The sequence below is a fragment of the Sciurus carolinensis genome, chromosome 15, assembly GCF_902686445.1.
Source record: "Sciurus carolinensis chromosome 15, mSciCar1.2, whole genome shotgun sequence".
Classification (NCBI taxonomy): domain Eukaryota; kingdom Metazoa; phylum Chordata; class Mammalia; order Rodentia; family Sciuridae; genus Sciurus; species Sciurus carolinensis.
Window position 1 is genome coordinate 56,783,406 of NC_062227.1, and position 27,726 is coordinate 56,811,131.

At 35.3% G+C, this 27,726-nt stretch overlaps 1 protein-coding gene and 1 pseudogene across 3 annotated transcripts in view; both read right to left on the bottom strand.

Annotated features, from left to right (window-relative positions):
• Positions 1-27,726, bottom strand: part of Dym (dymeclin) — a 369,953-nt gene that overhangs the window by 228,371 nt on the left and 113,856 nt on the right. For 2 of the 3 annotated variants that reach the window (XM_047527018.1, XM_047527017.1), the window contains exons 7-8: positions 15,975-16,100; positions 14,631-14,773 (exon numbers count right to left, since the gene is read on the bottom strand). In XM_047527018.1, the coding sequence (XP_047382974.1) occupies positions 14,631-14,773; positions 15,975-16,100 (269 nt within the window). The remainder of the gene's footprint in view (positions 1-14,630; positions 14,774-15,974; positions 16,101-27,726) is intronic. The other variant, XM_047527019.1, reaches the window with a different exon arrangement.
• On the bottom strand, positions 16,269-20,495 carry LOC124965725 (elongation factor 1-alpha 1-like; annotated as a pseudogene).

The window sequence follows — 27,726 nt, forward strand, 5'->3', positions numbered from 1 at the left end:
TTTTTCAAAATAAATACATTTAACATAACAGTTCAACTGCTATCTAATTTTGCCAGAATTTTAAATAAAATTTAAAAGCACATGAATCAGCATATTACTCTATTGTACCAAAGTGTTCATATAATTCATAACTTGAAAGCATCTCTCAGAGGTAACTGTACATGTCAATACTTCATCTTTTTATTTAAAATAAAGTAGTCTACAGAAAACCTCAAGTGTTTTCTTTTAAAAATACATTGGAAGTGTTAAGATAACAAAATAATACAGATGAAAAATAAGTTAGAGACACATACTTTATGATTTAAAAAAAAAAGTCTTACTGAAAGATCTCAAAAGTACAATAAAGATGATAAAATAATGTTTACAGAAGCTGCTGAAAAGTCAGATATATCGTTACAATATTAATAGAATAGTATCGCCATTCTAAAAATGCTGTGTTATACTACTTATTCCTCTCTCCCTCCCCCAAACCTCTGGCAATCACTGGGGTTTTTTATTCTTTTGTTTTTTTTTTTTTTGTTTTTTTTTTGCATTTTCCTGAATGTCATACAGGTAGAATCATGCAATATATACCCTTTTAGACTGAACTCCTTCCCTTAGCTTTTTAAGGTTCCTCCATATCTTTTCTGGGCTTAATGATTGGTTTCTTTTCATTTCCTCTTGAATATTGGTACTTCCCTTCAGATTTTCAAAACTGGTCATATTCTTACAAATATTAGATGATATTTATTCTTTTATCAAACATTTCAGTGCCTCCTACAACCCAGACTCTCTGCTAATGAGCTGAGGCCGTAGGTCAGAATAAGAAGCAATTCCTGCTCATCCGACTCCAGGGATCATAGGGAACAGAAAGGCCTAGCTCAGTTCAAAATCACAGGGCTGCCCAGCAAAACAGATGGCTCTGCACAGATCACCCTCTGAACTTGTTCTCATTCTCATTCCCTTTTGACCCTGTGCCAAACCTAAGCCTGCCATCTCTGACCCTTGCTCCACGGTTCACACTTGAAGTCACCCATGGAGCTACCACTGTTTCCAGCATCATGGACCCAGAGATGGGAGCAGTTGTTCAGGACAGGGCCACACACAGCAGCAAAGCAAGGCAGGAAATATAAGTAAGCCAAGAGCACCAAAGAGGAGACAGAACAGAGCAGAGTGGAGAGGTGAAACAAAAATAGGAAACTGGGGCTGGGGACATAGTTCAGTTGGTAGGGATACAGTTCAGTTGGTAAGCACAAGCCCTGGGTTCAATCCCCAGCACCACAAAAAAAAAAAAAAAGGAAACTGAGATAGGTCTAGGAACCATCTTTAAAAATAGGCAGATAGGGCTGGGGTTGTAGCTCAGTGGTAAAGCACTTGCCTAGCATGTATGAGGCATTGGTTCAGACTCAGCACCACATAAAAATAAATAAATAAAGTACTGTGTCCATCTATAATTAAAAAAATAAAGTTTTAAAAAAATAGGCAGATAACTACAAATTTTATTTACTCACGTTATCATCTCTTGAGCAACATGGATAGATATGTAGGTAAACTTATTTTTACCTGTAGAAGCACTCCTATGAAACTTTATATTTTGTAATAATAACTATTGAAAAAAATGGCTCCTTTAAAACCAATATTTGTTGGACTGTCTACACTTTTTAAAATAAATAAGATCTAATGTATATCATGAAGACAATAATAAATAATCCTAAAAAATGTTAATAGGCCTAAAAAATAATACCAATAGTTAGTAAGGTTTCTTCTAATTTGGTAAAGTAAGGATGAAGATGGTTATGGAAGTTGTTGCTGAATCTATATTTACCATCTTTTTTGATAATTTGGAAGGGAAGAAATTACCTTAATTGAAAACAGACAGGCTGAAAAGCCCAGGACACAGGAAAGATAAAATATTTAAGGTGTTTGGAAAATTAAAGAAATTGACATAGATGAGGGGAGAAAAAGATAAGGTAGGTGAACAGTAACTAGTACAGTACTATTTTCAGCATCCACGTACTAGACACATGTTTATTTCTTGCCACATGTCACCTAAATATAACAAATGTTCACAAAGACATCCTAAATTCTGCCTTTAAAATGAGGAAGCTAAGTAACTTGCTCAAGGTGACACAACTTGTAAAAGGCAGGGCTCAGCTTCCACTCAGACTTTTCTGATGCCAAAAGCTTTATCCTCTTCCAACCCTGCTGCTAAGGATGGCCACTGGCTTCTCTCTTTCCTTTCCCTTTGTCTTGCCCCTGCCAAGCATGGACCTGGACAGCCTTGCAGAGTGAATCTGGCAGCTGATGAGCACCATGAAGAGTGGGGCTTCACCCTCTTTCTCCACCATTCATCCCAATAGATTTGATGGGTCTTCAAGGACCATGTCCTGGCTCACAAAGACTAAACCAGTAAAGGAGGGCAAGAATGAAGGGACATTTGCCATAACCCTGCAAGGAAGCCTCATTGTATTTTTTAAATGAGGAAGGGCTGAGAGAGGTTATAAAATTTTTCCCAAGAGAAATGCAAATTAAAATTATACTGAGATTTCATCTCATTCCAGTCATATGGTAATTATCAAGAATACAAGTAACAATAAATGTTGGCAAAGATGTGGGGGGAAAGGCACGCTCGTACACTGCTGGTGGGACTGCAAATTGGTGCAACCATTATGGAAAGCAGTATGGAGATTCCTCAGAAAACTCAGAATGGAACCAACATTTGAGCCAGTTATCCCACTCCAAAGCATATACCCAAAGGACTTAAAATCAGTATACTACAGTGATGCACCTCATCAATGTTCATAGCAGCTCAACTCATAATAGCTAACTTATGGAACCAACACAGGTGCCCTTCAACAGATGAACAGATAAAGAAAATGTGGTATATACATACAACGGAATATTATTCAGCTTTAAAAAAGAATGAAATTATGGCATTTGTTGGTAAATAGATGGAACTGGAGACTATCATGCTAACTGAAATGAGCCAACCCCCCAAAACCAAAGGCTCTCTAATATGTGGATGCTAAACATAATAAGGGGGCTGGGGAAATAAAAGTTCATTAGATTAGACAAAGGGGAATGAAGGGAAGGGAAGGAAGATGGGAATATGAAAGACAAAAGAATGACTTGGACATAATTTTACTATGTTCATATATGAATACATGACCAGTGTAACTCCACATCATGTACAACCACAAGAATGAGAAGTTATACTCCATGTATGTATGTCAAAACAGATTCTACTGTCATGTATAACTAAAAAGAACAAAAAAAAAGTTTTAAAAAATAACTTTCCCAAGTTTAGTCTGCAGTCTGGGTTCCAGCCCAGGTCTGATCAGACCCCAGCTCTTCAGAAGCTCTTATTTAGTAATTCTGGAAAGATTAAGGAAGTTCAAAGAGATAACGTTTTTTTTCCATCTTTGTTTAAAGTGGACAAAATGAAATTTAGAACAGTAGTTCATCCTTTGAGTGATTCCATATTTTCCCTCCAACATAGTATGAAAATTGTCAATCATACAGAAAATCCAAAAAAGAATTATATGGTGAATTGCCATACATTCACCATCTAGACAATACATTAACATTTTGCTGTATTTGTGATACCATCCCTATTTGTAATACATCTATCAATATAACTTATTTTATTAATGCATTTCAACATAAGTTGCAGAAACATAGTGATTTCATTTTAAAAGGAAAGGTTTTGCATATTTTCTAATAGGCTTTTTAAATTTTTATTTTATTCACATCTAGAGTTGGTCTCAAAACTACACCAGCTTTAGATTAGTTTACTAACATTCACAAATTCTGTCAGCAAATAACACTGAATAAAATTAATCTTTAAATTAATCCAATTATCCATGCTGAAATTAATATGTCAAATAATTGCTCCATAAAAGTTATGCTCTCTTGACTAGCATAGGTTCTAAGTCTTAAAGCAAATCAACTTTAATCACTTTGTTTTTCAAAAAATAAAATTTGCATTCTCAAAAATTCAAATTCCATAATTTTAATAATTTTTGTGTTCTTAGTTATATTTTAAACCCCACAATAAAATTTACATTAGTAGTTTCAAAAACAGATTAATTTGTACCAAATAGATAAGTAATTGTAGCAAGTCTCAGATATACATTCTTATGATTTCAACTAAAATTTATTATTTTACTTCTCTATTCTACAGAGTAAATACAAAAGAATTCACTCTCCAGCTGTTTGTGACATGGAAGGGGCCATCACTCTTCCCTTCAAATCTGTAAAGGACATGAGAACAAAGGACTGGAAGGAAGTCAAAACTATTCTGACACTATATTACTTATAATAAATATCACTTAGCAAACACCTATCAAAAAGTCTAAATCTAAACTAATACTTTTGTCAGAAAGTAATTAAAATTTAATTTTAATAACATTACTACTCTACAACTAAATACAGTAATTTTGGATTGTAGATACTATTCTGAATCTTCATTGTCTCTATCCCTGCACAGAAACACACCAAGGAAATAGTCAACTGACATTAACTGTATTTTATAAGTTATAAAATGAGTTCAATACTGGACAAAAAAAAAAAAAACAAGTCATTCTCTCACATGGTAGACAAAGTCAAGCAAATCATTCCAAATAAAAATGAAATGAGAATATTATTATTGTTTATAAAGCACTTTGTTTTGAAAGTTCAAAGTGTTTTAATTAGGAATCTGTTATTTTCACAGCAATGCCTGCTTCTGAGTGTCACATACTTTTTCTCTTACTGTAGTTTTTCTTTCTCTCAGTGAGTCACCCCAGAAAAAGCCAAAACTGAAGAGAAAAATAACCATCATGTAAAAATAAATTACAACTACTAGATACCATATCTATAGTAATAACTTTCTCAACAGCAATTGGAGAAATAAGAGTTTTAATTTTCAATTTCTACCTTATTAATTTCTCTATTTCAGCATTTGCCTAAACAAATAATCACTACTCTGGCCTTATAATTTGCCTTGGACACCCACCACTGCAAGCAAAGGGAAAAAAACATTTTTGATGGCTCATTCGAATGGAAAAACCATATATCAGAAGTTATTGTGTAAAAACTCGGGACTTGTGATGGAAAGCTCAGTTTGGCAGAATACATTTAATTAGGCTTGGCTCTTTAAAATATTAAATAGTTATAATCACATTACAGTTTTGTCTTATAACTTAAAACAGAATAAATTTCAAAGTCAACCCTTCCTTGCTTCACCATTTTTGCAGACATTAGCAGCAATTAAAATGCTTGGGAATATAGTAAAAGACAAGATCAAAGAAGTAAGGATAGAAGCAAAAGAAAATCTGAATAAATGTTGCAACTTATTTCTCCATACAATATCAAATTTTCAACATAATACTTCTTTTCACAACTATCTAAAGTCTGTTATAGTCATGCACCACATGACATTTCAGTCAATGACAAACCAAATACACAATGGTTGTCCTGTAAGATTATGATAGAGCTAAAAAATTCCTCTTGCCTAGTGACATCCATAACCATCATAATGTTGAGTCTACCCTGGTACTTGTCTGTGATGATGCTGGTGTAAACAAACCTACTATGTTGTCAATTAAATAAAAGAATAGCATGTCGTAAAGTTAAGTACAGAATACTTGGTAATGATAATAAATGACTAAGTTACTGGTTCATGTATTTACTATACTTTTTATTGTCATTTTAGAGTGTATTCACGCTACTGAAAAAAAAAAAAACATTGCTGTCCACAGTACGCCAGGTGATGCTGGCAGGAGCCTCACATATCTCAAGATTACTGGATCTCTTGGGGCTGCGGTTGTGGCTCAGTGGTAGAGCACTTGCCTAGCATGTGTGAGGCACTGGGTTCGATTCTCAGCACCACATATTTACAAATAAAGTAGAGGTTCATTGACAATTAAAAATATATTTAAAAAAAAAAAAGATTACTGGATCTCTCGATGGCAGCATTTTTTTTGAGTGTGCTTGATTTAATCTTGTGTTGTTTTGTTCATTATGGCCCATGGAGCCATCTAGGTTTGTGCAACTGCACTCTATGATGTTTGCATGATGAATCACCTAAGGACACATTTCTCACAAAATATCCCCACTGTTAAGCAATACATGACTGTAGTACAATATACAATACAAAAATACAATGTACCAAATAACTGATATTTTCATCATTTATACATTAATACATTAAAATTTATACATTTATACATTAAAATAAAAGTAAATTTCTACATCATTATGAGGCTATTTTTTCTATTTTAGCTTTTTTTTTTTTTTTTTTTTCTTTTTTTTGCAGTGCTGGGGATTTGAACCCTGGGCCTTGTGCTTGCAAAGCAAGCACTCTACCAACTGAGCTATATCCCCAGCCCAATTTTAGCATTTTTAAAACAAAGTTATATTCTAAGTGTTACTATGTGGTATCTATTACTATTAATGGTCATTTATTGTGTACCTAGAAGATATCAGGCTCTTTCCACACATTTAGTCATCTGATCTCATCAACCCTACAGAGGAAGGTACAGTGTCCACCCACTCCAATCCACAGAGGACATGCTCAAAGACCCCAAGAGGATGCCAGAACCTGTGGATAATACTGAACCCTTTATATTCAATGCTTTCCCCCCATATATACCTACACAAATTTAATGCCTTTTCCATCTTACCCAAGCACTTATCACACACTGTTAACTTTAACTTATACAGTTTAAGGTGTAAAGAGCAAAACAGGCATGAATTTTTTTTCTTTCCTCACAATTTCACAGACTGAAGGTTCATTTTTACCACATATCTTAGCAACCTTAGCATTTGATATTTTTTCTTTCCTTATTAAGTGAAGAACATTCTCACATTTCCACTCAAAGGAAGCAATTTATGGCTTCTGTTTGGTATATCCAAATTGACAGCATCACTTTTTCTTGCACTTGGGGATAATAATTAAGTAAAATAAGGGCTACTTGAACACATGGACTATGACAGTCAATCCAAGGCAATTACCAAGTAACTAATGGATGGGTACCATATACAGCACGGATACACTGGACAAAGGGATGACTCACATCCCAAGCAGGCTAGAGCAGGACAGTGTGAGATTTCATCACACTTTGCAAAGCAGTATGCAATTTAAAATTTGTGAACTGTTTATTCCTAGAATTTGCCACTTGATATTTTCAGACTACAGCTGGATGCATGAAGGTAACTAAAATTATAGAAAGTGAAAATGTGAATAAGAAGGGACTATTGTATTGACCTCTTTTACCATGAGGAGTTTAAATCATTGAGAGTTTAATAGCCCAAGAACACATAATAAATGGCAGGACTGGCATTCAATCCTAGTTCAACCTAATGCCTATATACAGAGTTCAATACTTATACCTTTTGCATAATATCAAATTATTAAAATCCAGAACTTGCTTCTCCAAGGACAATACAAACAGTGGTCCCCAGAGTCAGTATATAATTTATTTTAATCTTAGAATTGCTTTTTTCTTGGATTTCTTATATATTTTGGCATGATTTTTAATTAAACAAGTTAGTATGGTTAGAATGGACTGTGGATGACATACTTCACCACCACCACTAAGCAGGATTGTGATTGATGTAAAATAAGTTCCTGGAGCCAAATGGTGTCTTAGCTACCAATGTATAAGAGATGAGTGCCTTTACAAGTTGAGAATTACAGGAAGAAGAATTCTAGCATAACCTACTTAATACCTGGTGCTATGATCCAAATATAGTTTGACCTCCAAACTCACATAGGAGGTTAATCCCCAAAGTTATGTGTTTATGGTATTATATTAATCCGACTATGGGGCTTAAAGATAGGAACTTTGTAGAATTATTAGGAAGATGAGGTCATTAGGGTGGAGCCCCCACGATTAAATTTTGGTGCGTTATAGAAAGAGGGTGAGAAACCAGAAGAGACAGTTATGGGCTTTCCTTTATGCTTTAGGACATGGCAAGCAAGAAGGACACCATCAAAAGGCAAACCAACAAAGTCCACCAGATAATGGACTTTGAACATCCAGAACTATGAACCAAAATAAACCTTGTTTTTCCTTATAAAGAAATTTGCTTCAGTTATTTCATTATTAAAAAAAAAAAAAAACTGTGTAGTATACCTGGTTACAGAATTGATTTTTGCATCACCTCCAATATCCATGTTGAAGCTTTCTCATTGTGATAGTGTTGGGGGTAAGGTCTTTGGGAATTAATTAGGTTCAGATGAGGTCATGATGGTAGAGCTCACATGATGAGTTTAGAGCCCTTACAAGAGGAGAAAGAGATGCCAAAGCATCTTCTGTCTGCCATGTGAGGACAGAATAAGAAGGTGGTTATCTGCAAACAAGGGAAAGGGCCCACACCAAGAACCAAATATGCTGGCATCCCAGTCTTGGGTTTTTAAGCTTCTACAACTGTTAGAAACAAATGTCAGTTGTTCAGGCTGCCCAGTCTATGATATCTTATTGTAGCAGCCCCTGCTGACCATACATCCTTCAAATTAACAAATAATAGACATAAAGGTCACTGGCCATTTATAAAACATTTTTTAACAGGGTAGGGTGATGTGCCTATAGATCAAAGAAAGAATTATCAATTATCTTATTGACTATAACTAAAATTAACAATACTGTTGATATCTATGATTAGTTGAACATTTGGAATACTTATTAAAACTCAGAGCAGGCTAGCATCAAATCTTTTCTATTAAAATCTTTGGCTAGTTTTATAAACAAAATGTCAAAAAGCAAATATAATAATCTATCAGATAAATTACTGTATAAGAAATGGTACCATAGTGATTGTTGTCAAGGCAAGCTCATTTAGGAAGCAAGGAGAAATCTCTTGTGGAAATATCTATTTAACAATCAAATTTTCCTTTCTAACTGTCATTGGCCAAATTTTGCACCACATAAAATGAAAAGCCAGTTGGAGAAAAAGCAAAAACATGGCAGGCATATTCAATTTAGTAAGTTTTTCAAAATATTTTTTACATAAACTTTAAAAGTTTAAGCAAACCAAAAACATACAAAGATCTAAATTTTTTAGTCTGCAATAAACATGTCTGGCTTTTCTGATCACTAGATGTTACTCTAAATTTGTTCTAATTATTTTTATTTTAACAAACAAGCATAAGAACTGCAGTACAGATAACAAAAGTTATTTACATAAGGACAGATATTGTATAGTTTTACAAGTGATTTCATACACAATATCTCATTTGTTCCTCATAATAACCCTATGTAGAACTGGTCTTATATCTATCAGTGTTATATATTAGGTAATACAATTTAAAAAGATGAAGAACTTGTCTAAGGTCATGCTGAACTGTGACTCCATCCCAAATCTTCTGATTCTGATTATAAGGCTCTAGAATCCAACCTTATCCACCAAGATTCCCAGGAATGGAGGTGAGGAAAAGCACCTGAGAGGTCCCTGGGGTACAATAACAGTGGAGACATTGACAGATTTAAGGATTTTTTTTCCTTAAATGAAATCTATATGAGTTAAGTGTCATTGCTCTCAGTAACAACAAATAACTTATTAGTTGTAATTTTTTAAAAATTAATAAATCCTCCAATATTTATTACACTGATTGCACACTTCCCCAGGACTCCCTGTACACTGCAGTACTGACAACAGAAAGAAGAAAGACTTGTGCTGTGCCAGGGAGCCTTTAGTCTAAGATAGTTAGAGGAAAACCCAACCGTAAAAATTCAACCTAAGTACAATACAAATAATTGTAACTTAATAAAGGAGATTTTTAAATACAGAGGAAAAAAAACTCTATTTCTTTATTTTTACTGGGGTAAAAGCAAATTCCCTAACTCATCTGTTTCTAAGGGTAGTGAAATGTTAAACATACTGAAGTTGGTAAGTGTGCTGCAGTTGTGTAAGAGGCATCCCCTTCTACGCTACAAGTACACTGAAGAAATGAGGCAATAAAAAGCCGTGATGCAGATAACTTGCTCTCAAGCAGTTAAAAAAATATATACTGTGTGTGTCTGTGTGTGTGCACGCATGCACGCACGCCACATAGAAAGAGAACACAATGACAAAGCAAGAGGATAAAATGCCAATGTAAAGCAATCTTGATAAAGATACATATAGGATTTTTTAACATTTCATTTTTGAAACCTTTCTAAATATATAAACTTATTTCCAAATAAAAGTTTGTTTGTTTGTTACTGTACAAAGAAGGAGAAAAATGAAAAAACAGTAAACCTGTCTAGAAGACAGGTTGTAGGTAAATGGGAGTTCATCTTACCATTCTCCCTACTTCTGTACATCTTTATTTTATATAGTGAAACGTGAAAAAAGAAAACAATGGATAAAATCATGTATATAAGGTAGCTATGATAGTGCCTAACAAACAGAAGGTATTCAGTAAACAAAAGACACTCCTCTCTCAACAACAGTCACATCTCTCAAGTGTAGACAAGTATTAGCTTTTAGTGTACAATTACATACTAGTATTTACTAATAATTCATATGTGTAAGGTGCTTTGCTGGACACTGTAGTGCTAAGAAGTAGTTCAGAACTCAGGTGGTCATGACACTGTAAAAAGTAGAACAGCCTATTTCATATAGATGAGGTTGCTATGGGAATAAAGTAAGTGCTTAAAGATAAACTCAGAAGAGTTATATAAACATTATCTCTCATTTATTGTACATGGAGCCAATATAGGGAGAATAAGGCACATATGTAAGTAAATATAATCAAAGCCAAGTGGCAAGTGCCACAGAAAAAGATCACATCTAACTAGGAATACAAAGGAAGTCTTCGTGGAGAAAGTGGTACTCAAGATGGACTTTAAGGAATGGATGGGCAGAAAAATCAAGTCAGTGGGAGGAGGAACTAGCATGCAAGATTACTAAAATAATCCGAGCAAAGGCATGTGCAAAGAGAGTGTGAGAAAGCAAGAAGTAGTAGACTGTTTGCTAGTGCCTGGGAAACAAACAGCAGTATGATCACAAACATGTCTCTAAAAGTAAGTGAGAAAAACTGCAGAAGGCCTTGCCCAGCTTGGGAGGCTCCAGGTATGTGGCTCGCTACTCATCTGGACTCCAGTTCCATCACCAGGTGTCTCCTCTCCCCACTGCTGATGCTGACAAAACTTCACTATCCAAGACTATGAAGTTTTTTTGAAATAAGATACTCTATTTCAAAAGGAACAATTTAAATAAAGCATATAATGCATTCATTGCTATGAAATAAAATGCTTTCTATATTCAGGAAAAATTCAATCACAACAAAAATGAATGTAATCCAATTGAGTTTGTAATTTTCACTTGGCTTTTAAATAAATATTTTTCTATGAGAAACTTCCAAATCATATACTTCACAAGCTGTTTTAGTCAGCTTTTTAATCGCTGTGACCCAAAGACCTGACAAGAACAATTTTAGAGGAGGAAAAGTTAATTTGGGGCTCATAGTTTCAGATGGTTGACTCTATTGCTCTAGCCCAAGGTGAGGCAGAAAATCATGGTGGAAAGGTGTGGAGGAGGAAAGCAGCTCAGAACATGACAATCAGGAAGTATGTACAGAGAGCTCTGCTCACCAAGAACAAAATATAAATCCCAAAGGCACACACCCGCAATGACCCACTTCCTCCAGTCATACACTACCTGCCTACAGTTTACCACCCAGTTAATCCCTATTAGTGGGTTAACCCACTGGCTAGGTTACAGCTCTTATAATCTAATCATTTCACCTCTGAACATTCTTACATTGTCTTACACATGAGTTTGGGAGATACCTCATATCTAAACCATAACACAACTAATATTAATGAGAGAAAATTCCTTAACCAACTAAAAAATAAAAAATGATTATACATGACATTAGTTTTGTCAATGTAACTGATATTCCTGAAAGGTAGCTGAATTCAAAATTACATGACTATGATAGTTCTTACATTTTGTTTTGTTGACATTATACAGCTGCATTTTTAGTAGTATGTCCTTTGTTGTTTTTTATGATCTTTTGACTCATATACTGTAAAATAATGAATCCATAATTATTCCATCCTGATTTATGCTTTCACATAGTTTTATGAAGATGAAGGAAGAGAACTATGCAAAATGTCTTTGTGACTATAGCATGCTAAAAACCATAAATTTATTTTAATGGCCTACTAAATTTTAAAACAGTGGGAAAAAAAATACCAGAGAATCTTTGAAAGTTATTTCAGAAATAATTTCAGAGACCATTATCCCAACCAATCTTCTCACTCAACAGGCAAGGAAACAGAGTTAGGAAAATTAGAATGATATGCTAATGATATAATAACCTCCTTATGATAAGCTGCTAACGAATTAGAAACAGATCTAATTTTAAATTCATGTTTTTTGCCACCCATAATACAAGTGGCACCAGATACAATACTGGGCATCCATCTAATACAACATATAACTGAACAAAAAATCAAAAACTATACATGTTTACTTTAAAAAAGAAACTGATTAAGTATTACCACTGCTTTGAAGAAAGTAGATAATGAACTTTAGTATCTCTCCCCCAAAACTATATACTTTTAAATACTTAGGCCAGCTTAATGACTGTGTTAGCTTTCTGATGCTGTGACAAAACATGTGAAATAAACAACTAAAAAGAAGGAAAATATTACATATATGACTGTATGACTGATGTGATCCTACAATTTGTATAATCAGAAAAATGAGAGCTTATACTTCATTTGTGTATGATCTATCAAAATGTATAAATGCATTCTACTGTCATGTACAACTAATGAGAACAAAAAAAATTTTAATTTAAATAAAAATAAAAATAAAAAAGAAGGTAAGTTTTATCTTGTCTCAAGGTTTTAGAGGTTTCAGTCCATGTGTGGCCCAGTTACTTTTAGGCCTGTGATGATGGAGTACATCACCATGGTGAGAGAAAGTTACAAAGAGGAATACTCACCTCATGCAGCCAGGAAGCAACGAGAAAGAGCAAGAGGCCAGGGACAAAATAAATGTTTCAAGGACAAGCCCCCAGTAACCTACTTCTTCCAACTAGGCCCCACATTCCAAAGTGTCTACCACCTCCCAAAGTACCAGCTGGGAACAAAGCTATCACACATGAGTCTTCGGGGGACATTTCAGATCTAAAATATAACAATGATTAAAAAAAAAAAAAGAATTAAAAATACTAACAGATTAATTAAGCTTTCCCATGGGACACAAAAAGTCATCCCTGTGTTGCCTAAGTCTTTGAGCTCATGGATGAGCTATACATAGCTTCTTCATCTAAAATAGCACAGACATTGGATAGGAGTAAGTTGGAGAAACCAATGCAGGTACAGCATTCTAAGCAGGCTGCTCAACCCCAAAGATGAGGGCATCAGTGATTCTCACATGTATTTAAGTTCACAATATTAAAAGAAATCAAAGGAAGACAAATCTAGAAAGTCTAGTTCACTGATCAATTTCTTATCAACAAAACATACCCAGAGGGATTGTGTTTTCTTTCATTGTTTGTTTGTTTTTAACCACTAAGCTACATTCCCAGCCCTTTTTTAATTTCTTCCCAGTCCATCTTATTTTAAGACAAGGTCTCAATAAGTTGCTTAGGGTATCACTAAGCTACTGAGCCTGTCCTCAAACCTGCAATCCTCCTGCCTCAGCCTCCCAAGCCACAGGAATTACATACAGGTATGCACCACCATACCTGGCAAGCTTACCACTTTTTAACAAGAAGTTACCAATATTCATTATCTAATAAGTTACTGCACAGTACTGCCTTTTCCTATCACACTGATATACCTGCCTGAGGGTGGAGAGCATGCCATGGTCATAACTCCACAATAGAAACCAGTTTCATCTGGACCTTGCCCTCAAAAGACAGAGTATACTGGAGCTTAGTAAGAGTAAGCACACCATGCAGACCTGACAACTGCTGAAGTATTACTCTACTTTTTATTTATTCTTCAGAATAAAGCAAAAGGTTCATGTGTGCAACCTCACATGACCCAGGCCCCCCATGCTAACCAAGGGGAGGACCAGAGGTACTCTGTGCCTCTCAAGTCCTCAGGTCTGAATCCTGTGAAGCAGAAATGAGAACTTCCCCTGTGGTAGGAAAAAGGGGCTTTCTTCAGCTATGACACTTGTTCCCAAGCAGACAAAACTCAAATTTGTAGCACTTCAGAGTTCAGTACAAATTCTTCCAAATGTGCTAATTTGTCACTGAATAAAACAAAGCACTAAATGTAATAGAAAACTATACTCAATTGGTCAAACAAAATCTTAATCAATGAAGACTAAAATAGAAAGGTCTCTTATAACAAAAGCAGTAAGAAGTTTAAATTTTATTTTTAAAGTTATTTAAAAAGGCTTACTTTTATTTTTATTGTATAGCCAGTTTACTGCATAGCCAGAACTCATGAAATACACATATTTATGTGTAAACATTCTTCTTGAAAAATGGAGTTTTGTAGGTCAATAATACACTCATTATTTGCATATATTTAATATAAATCACTGCACGGAATGAAAGGAGTAATATTTTAGTTATCTCCATTATTTCACATTTATCCCACTGCACAGATCCAACATAACTGCTAAAGGTGCCAAGAGAACAGAATTTTATTATGCCCAATTACAGTAAATGTAATACATAAAAGAATTGAAAAAAATCTTATAGGACTTACTTGCTACTCCTGATGCCAGTCCATAAAGCAGTCCTCCCCCATCGGACTGCTGAGGGTAAATATGGGCTCCTGGAGGAGGTGGCTTTTCTTGTCTGATAAAGTTATATAATAAAGTTTTCACAAGTTTGCTGGTATACGGAAGACTATATAAAAAGAAAAAAAAAATCAAACATGTTTATGGGAGTCACCTAATTCTACAAAAATGACATAGAAGTAACTCTGTCCTTAGTATTACTTCAAAGAAATCTGCACTGTCACATAATAGTCAAGACCCTGGGGGCTGAGGTCAGTGCTGAGGCTTACTTCTGACTTTGCCTCTTGCCACACCAGAAGACACTGGTCACATCTTTAAAACAACTGAGAGTCAGTTATTCTTATCTGTAATTAACATAACATTGTGAGACATTATAAATTTAGTGCATAATATAGTACCTGCCACTAAAAGGAACGTAGTAAAGGATGAGCGAGGATTTAAAGATAGTAATAAAAGACTGCACTTTTTAAGCACGAAACTTCAATATATCTAATTAGCTGACTGGTGATAAACCAGTTCCTGCAATCTATATTAAATTTCTTAACAGATCTTTGAATGTACTATTGAACTTTTAAAAATACTGCTGTCAAAATTTACAACAAAAATAAGCATAACAACATATTATGGTTTAAGGATCTGATACCATAATGGTACTATAAAAACCCTAATATCTATTGATTCAACCAACTGAAAATATTCAGGAAAAAATATGCATCTGTATCACACATGTACATTTTCCCTTGTCATTATTTCCTCAGTGATAAACTACATCATTTATAGTTTGCACTGTAGGTATTATAAGTCATCTGGAGATGATTTAAAGTATAAAGGAAGATGTGCATAGGCTTATGTATTTTATATAAGGAACCTGAGCACACAAGGATTTGAGTGTCCTTGTTGGGGGGTTCTGGAACCAACTCCCTGTGGATACCAAGGGAAAACTTTAGTGAGATGGACATAAGTGAGAAGGAGAAGATACAAGAACAATTTTAACAAACAAGTATGACTGGAAGACTGCTTAGATATAGAAAATGAAGGAGAAGAAGGAAAAAGAAAGACACTTTCAAAATTTTCCATTCTACAAAGCAACCACTAGAGATGGCAACAAATTTAGGGGACAAGAAAGATAGGGAAGATGAGTAGTTTGGACACAAAACTGAATTTGGACGCTTATGCACTGGATATGAAACAATGATAGAAAAACCAGAAGCAACACGTTGAAGATGAAGGACAACACTCAGATAAAAGGATAAGAATAGAAATATAAATTATACAGTTAAAAGAAGGACAAATTTAAAATAGAAACCTACCATGGACCTTGCATCAAATACTTGTGACTAATGCTCTGTCGCAAAATTTCTTTGTGAAAGAGTTGGCAGGAAAGGAAAACAACCATTGTTGATATAGCTTCCACTGATATTTCATATGTAATGTCTCTGGAAAAATGGGGAAAAAACAGTAATGATCATTTTGGAAGATTAATGTATTACTCTTTTCTAAATAAGTTGTATATTTTAAAACTCATGATATTAAAAAACTTACATATTTAACATAAAAATTAAGTCAAGCAGAAATATGAAACCCTTTCCCAAGCATTAGTTCTTTTACTCTGGTATTCCATTATTTTCCCAATTTCCAGTTCCCACCTCATACTGAAGTACATGTCTATCATAAACACAGTAATCAGCAGTGTCCTACTTTGAAGATCCTCTCTAAACCCCTACATTTATGTTGTTTAGTAATAGCACAGAGACAAATATTCAGATTGTAAAATGGAAGAGAAATCACAGTGCAGGGAAGAAAACAATGTATTTAAGATTCATAATCTCTTTACACTCATAACCATAGTACAAGATCTTTCAACTCTAGTGTGTGCTTTCTCAAGATCAACTTTGCATGTTTAGAAAAATATTAGCAGTAAACACAACATTCCTGTTTTATTAAGCATATTTCTTTTAGGAAGGACTATCCTGTCCTCTCAAGATCATTAACCAATTTTAGAAACAAATCTTAGATCAGTAAAAAGCAAAGTTTCAGCTGAGTAGGGAGACTAAACAAGAAAAACATATCAAGAAATCTTGAGTTACTATAAAAGTTTAAACAGAATTATCACAGGGACCAGGAAAGCAGAAATCTCAACAGCATAGCAAGAAGAGTGGCAGCTTCAAAAGAATAACAAAAGGCTTTCATAAATTTGAAATGCAAAGTCAAAATAAAAGTACTTAACACCTACTTAAATGAAGCCTCATTAAATAATTTAGGGACAACTTGACTGTAGAATTAGACAAGGTTAAACTCTACCAGATACTTTAAGGAGTTATCAATGGTAGAAATATGTTTAAAAAACAAAGTGTTTTTCCCCACATCCTTGCCAACATCTATTGTTGTTTGTATTCTTGATAACAGCCATTCTAATTGGAGTGAGATGAAATCTTAGGGTAGTTTTGATTTGCATTTCTCTAATTACTAGAGATGTTGAACACTTTTTCATATATCTGTTGATTGCTTATATATCGTCAGTGAAGTGTCTGTCCAGTTCCTTAGCCCATTTATTGATTGGGTTATTTTTATTTTTGATGTAAAGTTTTTTAAATTCTTTATAAAGTTTGGAGATTATTACTCTATCTGAAGTACATGTGGTAAAGATTTTCTCCCACTCTGTACACTCTCTTTTCACATGATTGTTTCCTTTGGTGAGAAAAAGTTTGTTAGTTTGAATCCATCCCATTTATTGATTCCTGCTTTCACTTCTTATGCTCTAGGAGTCTTGTTAAGGAAGTCTGGACCTAAGCCAACATGATGAAGATTTGGCCCTACTTATTCTTCTGTTTGGTGCAGGATCTCTGGTCTAATTCTTAGGGCCTTGATCCACTTTGTGAGAGTTGAGTTTTGTGCAGGGTGAGAGATAGGGGTTTAATTTCATTTTATTGCATATGAATTTTCAGTTTTCCCAGTACCATTTGTTGAAGAGGCTATCTTTTTTCCATTGTATATTTTTGGCACCTATGTCTAGTATGAGATAACTGTATCTATGTGGGTTTGTCTCTGTGTCTTCTATGTGGGGAAAAAGGCACACTCATACATTGCTCATGGTGTTGCAAATTGGTACAGTCACTCTGGAAAGGAGTGTGGAGATTCCTCAGAAAACAGGGCCCACCATTTGACCCAGCTATTCCATTCCTCAGTTTATACCCAGAGGTCTTAAAATCAGCATACTACCATGATGCAGTCATATCAATGTTTATAGCAGCTCAAGTCACAATAGCTGGTTTGTGGAACCAACCTAGATGCCCTTCAACAGATGAATGGATAAAAACTGTGGTATATATACACAATGGAATATTATTTAACCAAAAAGAATAATAAAATTATGTCATTTGCAGATAAATGGATGGAGATGGAGAATATCATGCTAAGTGAAATAAGCCAATCCCAAAAATTCAAAGAAAATGTTCTGCCTCATAAGTGGATGATCACGTTTGACAGGTGGGGTGGGGATGGGAGGTCTAGAGGGGTAAGGAAAGAATGGAGGAGCATTGGAGTGTGTAGAGGGAAATGATGAGAGGGGAGGGGGTGGGGGAAGAAAAGATGGTGGAATGAGACAAACATCATTACCCTATGTACATGTATAATCACACAAATAGTGTGAATCTACAGTGTGTACAACCATAGACATGAAAAGTTGTACCCCATTTGTGTACAATGAATCAAAATGCATTCTGGAAAAAGAAAAAGAAAGAAAGTAGAATAAAAGACTGCAAAAACAACAAAAAAAAAAGTGTGCAGGTCTGGGGTACAGGACTTTAAAAAAAAAAAAAAGTATACAGAACAAAAGAAGCCCCTGCAGCTGACCCTATTTTGTAATGAATACATCTTGGTTCTACTCAGAAATTTTATTTTTAAAGTACTTTGGTTTCCTTTCCTAAAACTTTCATAATTACTGATATAAAAATTAACCATATAAAAAGCAATTTTTGGGGTTGGGGCTGTGGCTCAGTGGCAGAGTGCTTGCCTACCATGAATGAGGCACTGGATTCAATCCTCAGCACCACATAAAAATAAATAAAATATAAAAATATTGTGTCCATCTACAACTAAAAAAATATTTTTTTAAGAAAGCAATTCTTTTTTTTTCTCTCATTAAACTTTTGTTTTAATGGGTCTCAAAATTCTGTGACAGATTTTTGGTCAATTTGTTTCCATTAAAAAGTACTGATTTTAAAAACTAATAACTTAAAACTGCCACACACACACACAAAAAAAAAAAAAACAAAAAAACAAAAAACGGTCCACAAAACATTCTCCTTTCCTTCTGAAAGTTTTATGATGCACTGTTATCATTGACCAGTCTTTTACTATTAAACTTAAATGGCCAATTGAGACAAACAGTTCTGAGACCGTTCTTCCACCACTGATTAAGACTGGGGTGGCAGGTGTTAGGGGTAATATTCCTTTAGCCTTCTGAGCTTTCCGGGCAGACTTGGTGACCTTGCTGGTTCCAGCAGCCTTCTTGTCCACTGCTTTGTTGACTCCCACAGCAACTGTCTGCCTCATGTCACAAACAGAAAAATGACCCAGAGGAGGAGAGTCAGAGAAGCTCGGGCTTTCCTGGAACCATATCAACAACGGCAGCATCACCAGACTTCAAGAATTTAGGACCAGCTTCCAGCTTCTTACCAGAATGGCGATCAATCTTTTCTTTCAGCTCAGCAAACTTGCAAGCAATGTGAGCTGTGTGACAATCCAGTACAGGGGCACAACCAGCACTGATTTGGCCTGGATGGTTCAGGATAATCACCTGAGCAGTGAAACCAGCTGCTTCCATTGGTGGGTCGTTTTGTTGTCAGCAGCAGCATTGCCACGACGAACATCTTTGACAGACACGTTCTTGACATTGAAGCCCACATTATCTCCAGGAAGAGCTTCACTCAGAGCTTCAGGGTGCATTTCAACAGACTTTACTTCAGTTGTGACGTTGACTAGGGCAAAGGTGACCACCACATGCCAGGCTTGAGAACTCCAGTCGCCACTCAGCCCACAGGGACAGTACCAATACCACCAATTTTGTAGATATCCTGGAGGGGCAGACGCAAAGGCTTGTCAATTGGACAAGTTGGTGGCAGGATACAATCTAAAGCTTCAAGCAGTGTGGTTCCACTGGCACTGCCGCCATCTTTACGGGTGACTTTCCATCCCTTGAACCAAAGCATATTAGCACTTGGCTCCAATATGTTGTCACCATTCCAACCAGAAATTGGCACAAATGCTACTGTGTCAGGGTTATAGCCAATTTTCTTAATGTAGGTACTGACTTCTTTAACGATTTCCTCGTGTCTCTTCTGACTGTAGGGTGGTTCACTGGAATCCATTTTGTTAATACCAACTATTAGTTGTTTCACACCCGGTGTGTAAGCCAGAAGGGCGTGCTCACGAGTCTGCCCAGTCTTGGAGATACCAGCTTCAAATTCACCAACACCAGCAGCAACAATCAGGACAGCACAGTCAGCCTGAGATGTGCCTGTAATCATGTTTTTGATAAAGTCTCTGTGTCCTGGGGCATCAATGATAGTCGCATAATACTTGCTGGTCTCAAATTTCCACAGGGAGATGTCAATGGTGATACCACGCTCACACTCAGCTTTCAGTTTACCCAAGACCCAGGCATAGTTGAAGAAGCCCTTTCCCATCTCAGCAGCTTCCTTCTCAAATTTTTCAATGGTTCTTTTGTCGATCCCACCACATTTGTAAATTAGATGACCAGTAGTGGTAGACTTGCTGGAATATACGTGTCCGATGACAATGATATTGATATGAGTCCTTTCCTTTCCCATTTTGACTTTGATTTAGTGGTGATTTTCATGACACCTATGTTCTGGCACAAACCCGTTGCAAAAAGCAAGAAAGCAATTCTTGTACTTAATCTGATTCTGGAACTGAATGAAAGATAATCCTGATGTTTCATGTCATGTTATGATTCTCTAATGATGATCTGAGTCTCGGATAAGATTTTACATCAGGTAATCATTCATTTGTATTGCCTAAGCTTGTCCAGAATCCATACTCTATGTCAAATGATTAGGCTTTTTGGTTGGGTCAAAGTTTAAAGTTAAATCCTGAGTTAACAAATACTCTATCAGAGTCTATTCATAGGCCTAAACATACAAATTCACAGGTGATGACCTGCAAATGTGTTCAGTCACTGAATCAAAAATAAAGCAACAACTTCAGTGCTTTACAACTCAGGATCTTGTAGAAATAACAAAGACCCTGAAATAAATGGTTTCATTTTGTTTAAACTATAAACTGTGACTATTAAGAAATACTAGGCCTAAAATCCCTGGGGAAAGAGCATGTATTTAAAACACAAAATTGTTCTCCTTCACACATAATTGGACTAAACAAAATCACAAGTGAAAAAAAAAAAAAACAGGAAAAGTATTAACGCTTGAATCATCCTCTTTGATCAAGGAATTCTGAAAATCTGAGTAAAGAGTAGAGGGTTTGATGTGGGGGGTAAGTAAGTTCACAATAGACAGAATGCCGAACTAACGTGACATTATATTCCATACCAGGCTATAGGTGCATTCCCCAAAACTTCTAATTGGAACCACCTGTGTGAACTCACAGGCCTGAACATACAAATTCTATCAAATCATTTATCGCATTGTCCTTCAGCTCACACATCATTCAACAAATATATATGAAGAACTTATTCTTACTATATACTTAGTTATGATTTAGATATGAGGTGTCCCCCAAAGCAGGAATGTTCAGAGGTGAACTGGTTGAACTCTAAGAACTGTAACCTAATCAGTGGATTAATCCACTGATATAGATTAACTGGGTGGTAACTAGGCCAGTGGGATGTGGCTAGAGGAGGGAGGTCAGTGGAGGTGTGCTTCTGAAATTTACAGTTTGTCTTTGGTGAGTGGAGCACTCTCTCTCTGATTCCTGCTTGCCATGTTCTAAGCTGCTTTCCTCTGCCATGCACTTCTGCCATGATGTTCTGCTTCACCTTGAGCCCAGAACTATGTAGTCAGCTCACCATGAACTAAACCTCTAAATCCATGAGCCAAAATAAACTTTTCCTCCTCTACACTGTTCTTCTCAGGTTTTTAGTCACAGTGGCACGCAGTTGACTAAAACATCTAACCAGGCATTACATTACATATTAAAGACAAATCCAATGATAAATAGATAAGGAGTCTACATTTATGGAGTTTATGATTTAATGAAGAAGACAGAAATCAAACACTTAGTCCCAAAAGGGACATTAAGAAAAAAAGAGCAAGTAATAACAAGGATTATAGGGAAATGATTTTTAACTTTGAGATTAAAAGAAAGTTTATCTTAAAAAATGACATTAAATTAAGACCTGATGTAGTCCAAGGGGGCAGTTCTTTGCAGTCAAGTCTTTCTTACTAGAACACAGGAGGTTCTAGCTTTCATTTTGTTATTGTTGTTATTCTTAATTCTAGTACCTAATAGGTATTCAACAGATTAAAAAGATAGAAGGTTCTTTATTGCTCTGGTTTTGACTAAAATTTATTGGGTACTTTCTTAAATAGATTCAGCAGCATAATGTAAGAGACATGCATAACTTAGAAAAAATAAAGAGGAGGAAGTATGTTGAGGACGTTTATTATATGTGAATAAGCACAAAAGAAATACTCATTGCATCAAAATGTAAAGGGAATTTCACAAAAGAAGAATGCAGGAGAAAGCCGCATATGAAGAAGGCCTTTATATAAAGCAGAAGAGATAGCCATCCCAAAAGATGTGCAAATCTCAACACAGAAATACACAAAATGGAAAAAAAAAATAAGGCTAATATGAAATCTCACCTGCAAAGACATACACAAACTGAAAGGATGGAAAATGGTACTCCAAGCAAATGGAATCCAAAAGTATGCAGGGATAGCTATAATAAGATCTGACTTAGAAAAAAATCAGGAGAGATAAAGTAGGTTACTATATGTTGACCCAGGCAACAATTCATTAAGAAGATATAACAATTATAAATTTATACACTGAGCATATAAATTTAGCATCAAGAAGATATAACAATTATAAATTTATACACCCAATTACATAAGCACTACTAGACATAAAGGGAAAGAGGAGACACCATACAATAATATTGACATCCATGGCCCACTCTCACCAATAGATACACCATCCAAACAAACAAAAAATCAACAAGGAGTTAAATTAAACTGCAGATAAAATGGACTTAACATAAGCTTACAGAATATCTCATCCAACAGTTGCAGAATATATATTCTTTTCATCAGCACATGGAACTTTTTCTATAATAGACCACATATTACAAGTCTTAATAAATTTTTTTAAATCCAAATGATGCCCTGCATCTTCTCTGATAACAGTGCAATGAAACTATAAATCAACACCAAGAGATACTGCAGAAATGATAGAAACTCAACAACACACTTCTGAACAAACTTCTGAACAGATGAGATCAGATGGGAAATTTAAAAATTCCTGAATCAAACAAAAACAAAAACACAATATCCAAAAACTTGTGGGATATAGCAAAAGCAATACTAAGAGGGAATGTTATAGCAATTACTGCCTACATCACAAAAACAGATCTCAAAGAACCCAATTATATCTCTCAAGGTCTTAGAAAAAAAGAAACAAACCCAAAATCAGAAGGAAAGAATAATAAAGATCAGAGGTGAAATAAATGAAATAGATGCAACACAAAGAATCAATTAAATAAAAAGTTGAACATTTGAAAAGGTAAACAAAATGGACCAACCTGTAGCTAAACTAACCAAGAGAAAGAGAAGACCCAAAATAATAAAATTATAGTTGAAAAGGAGACATTACAACTGAGACCACAGAAATTCAAAGGAACATTAAAGAAATATTTTGAAAAAATATATGCCAATAAATGGGAAAATCTAGAAGCAAAGGATAAATTTATGGATAGAAATGACTTATCAAATTAAAGCAAGTGGACACGGTGGCACACACCTATAATTCCAGCAGCTCAGGAGCCTGAGGCAGGAGGATTGTGAGTCAGTGGTAAAGCGTTGGCCTAGCATGTGTGAGTCACTAGGTTTGATCCTCAGCACCACATACAGAAACAAATAATAAAATAAAGTAAGACCTGAAACTGCTAGAGGGACACGCTTCAAGATAATGGCACAAGTAACAATTTTCTGGCTAGGACTAGAAAAGCACAGGAAACAAAAGGAAGAACAAACAAACACAACTACATCAAGTTGAAAAGCTTCTGCACAGCAAAGGAAAGAGTGAAGAGACAAGTCTACAGAAATGGGAGAAAATCTCTTGGCAGCTATTCATCTGACAGAGCATAATATCCAGACAATATAAAGAACTCAAAAAACTTAATAAAAGAACAAGTAATCTAATCAAAAATGGGGAAATGATCTGAACAGGTAATTCTCAAAAGAAACATAAGTCAGGCTCAGAGATGCATGCCTGTAATTCCCAGTGATGGGGAAGGCTGAGATAGGAGGATTCTAAGTTTGAGGCCAGCCTCTTAATGACACCCTCAGCAACTTAGGGAGACTCTGTCTCAAAATAAAAACTAAAAAAACCAAACTGGGGATGTAGCTCAGTTTTAAAGCATCCCTGGGTTCAATCCCCAGTACCAAAAAAAGAAGAAGGATCAGGGAAAGGAAAAGGAGGATGACAATGACAACAAATGGTCAATAATAGATGAAAAAATGCTCAATATATTTAGCCATCGGGAAATGCAAATCAAAACTACAACTAGATTCTATCTTACCCTAGTCAGAATTATTTTTTATAAAAAATAAACAAATAACAAATTCTGGAACCCTCATATACTGTTGGTAGAAATGTGAATCAGTACAGCCATTATGAAAAACAAAACTACAACATGACCCAGCCATCACACTCCTGAGAACACATCCCAAGGAATCCTGTAGTACTACTCACAATAGCCAAGATATGAAATCAGCTCAGGTACCTGACAATAGATGAATGAATATAGAAAATATGGCATATACATAATTCAGCCATAAAGAACAAAATCCTATCTCGCTGATAAGCAGATGACGACACATAATGGGGGTGGGAGGGGGCAAGAATGGAGGAAGGAGGGACTGTATAAAGGGAAAAGAGGGGTGGGAGGGGTGGGGGAGAGGAAAAAATAACAGAATGAATCAAACACCATTACCCTATGTAAATGTATGATTACACAAATGGTATGCCTTTACTCCATGTACAAACAGAGAAACAACATGTATCCCATTTGTTTACAATAAAAATAAATTTAAAAAAAGAACAAAATCCTGATTTTTGCATGGATGGAAATAGAGGACATCATTTTGAGCAAAATAAGCAATACACAGAAAGACAACTATTGAATATTTTCTCTCATGTGTAGAAACTGAAGGGGAAAAAAAGGAAAAGATGATCTGAATGTAGGAAGGACTATTAAGAAACTGGAAGGGGGCCCAGTGGGGAGGGCAACAAGAGGAAAGATGGGGGGAAAGGGTAGAATAAGGGTGGATAAGCATGATCAATGTATAATATATACATGTATAAAAATATCACAGTAAATTCCATTAATTTGTACAAATAAATGTGCTAATTATTATAAAAATAAAAGTATTTGCATTAAACACAAGAGAGTGGCTGTTCATGAGAAAGAAAAGGAGTAGGGAACAAATAAAAGGAAATGAATGAATGAATATTAAATAGAAGGAAAGAGAGGCTTCACACAGGTCGATGTGACAATAGTGCTGAAGAATGTGATTAACTCACCCTGTGCATAATGGGTCCAAAACCAGGGACTATGGGATGAAGAGAAACATAAGAGAAGAAGAAACATATTAAAGTGGGAAAATCCTTAAACTAATCCAGAATGCAGAAGGAGAGAGCAATAAGTCATCTGGTTGGGGCATTAAGACAATCTCGACTATGAGAATGGAAAAGAGCAATCAGACATGAATGACATTTAAGAAAATAAAACTAGTACCACTCAATAACAGATCCGTTTCTTAAAGTGGGAGAGAAACTAAGACCAATCAAGAAAGACTAAGGTGTCTAGATTTAGAACTCACATGGTAATATCATCAACCTAAATTGAAAAAAACAGAAAATCATTATGTATATAGTCAATGCTCATTATTCACAGATTCCAATATACTTGTGATTTTACTTACTCACTAAAATTGGCTTGTAAGTGCAAAATCAGCATTGCAAGAGTTTTGCAAACTGAACTATTTACATGATTTTTCTAACTCACATCAAAGAAATCCTAGACAAAAGTTAACAAAAGGGGCTGGGGAGATAGCTCAGTTGCTAGAGTGCTCGCCTCGCAAGCATAAGACCCTGGGTTCGATCCCCAGCACCGCAAAAAAAAAAAAAAAAAAGTTAACAAAAAAAATGGAGCTAAAAATTGCAAGTGAATTTCATAATGTATGAAAGAATATACCTTATTATAAAGATGATAAAAACAAGAACAGTATTTTTTTTTGGGTCACTGGGGAACATGAGTTAATAACTGCAACAGCAAAACTTCACATAGAATTGCTCGGAAATGATGTGCCTCATATTTTCTTTAAAATAATTCAAGAGGTGGGGAAAGGGTGGTTGTAGAAACAGGAGTGTCCCTGAGTTGATAATTATTGAAGCTGAGGGATAAGCATATGAAGTTTCATTATTTTCTCTGTATTTATATGCTTATACTTTTCCATAAGTTTAAAAATATAAAATAAACTGACCATTTATGAAGTGATTGTAGACCATGAGTTTGGTATAGATAATCTTCTCTTCCAATAAGAACTTACCATGATTCACAGAAGTCAACAAATGTTAGTTGAAATGAATGAACCACTCAAAATTCTGTACTTAACAAATCTAACCTGCTGAAGTTTTTGCTTAAAAAGCTGAATACATTTCATCCACCTGTATTAGTTTTATATATATATACTGTTGCCATTAAACAAATCTTCACAGTCACTTATTTATTTATTTATTTATTTATTTATTTATTTATTTATTTATTTATCTATCTATCTATCTATCTATTTTGAGGTGCTGGGTATTGAACCCAGGCCTTATGCTTGTGAGGCAAGCACTCTACCAACTGAGCTATACCCCTAGTCCCTAAACAGCCATTGAAAACAGCACAAATTAGTTACCATATAGTTCTAGAGATTAGAAGTCTGACACTGGTCTCATAGAGTCAAAATCTGCGTTGGAAGGTGTGACTCCATTTCCTGCTCATTTGGTTGTCGGGAAGATTCAGTCCTAATAGTTGTAGGGCTCAGGTTTCCATTTTCTTGCTGGCACTTCCCCGATTCTACAGGTCACCATATTTTTCTGATCATACATCTCTTCTTCCATCTTCAAAGCTACCAACAGCTTTGAATAATGCATGTCTCATCTCTACCTATTCTGCTTTCCTTGACTACCTTTAAGGACTCATGTACTGAGACTGTCCCTCTGGGAGAATGGAGGGCTATCTTTCCATCAGAAAGTCTTTAGCTTTAATCACACCTTTGTAATCACTTTAGACAGGGGGTATGTCACTCACAGGCTTCAAGGATAAACTTAAGACCAAAAAACAAATAACCCAATCAATAAATGGGCTAAGGAAATGAACGGACACTTCACAGAAGAAGATAATCAATCAACAAATATATGAAAAAATGTTCAACCTCTCTAGTAATTAGAGAAATGCAAATCAAAATAAAGATTTCATCTCACTCCAATCAAATGGCAATTATCAAGAATACAAGTAACAATAAATGTTGGCAAGGATGTGGGGGAAAAGGTACACTCATACATTGCTGGTGGGAATGCAAATTGGTGAAACCATTATGGAAAGCAGTATGCAGAGTCCTCAGAAAACCTGGAATGGAACCACCATTTGACCCAGTTATCCCACTCTGAGGATATATATGCCCAGAGGACTTAAAATCAACATACCACAGTGACACAGTCACATCAATGTTTGTTTACAGCAGCTCAATTCACAATAGCTAAACTTTGGAACTAACCTAGATATCCTTCAACAGATGAATGGATAAAGAA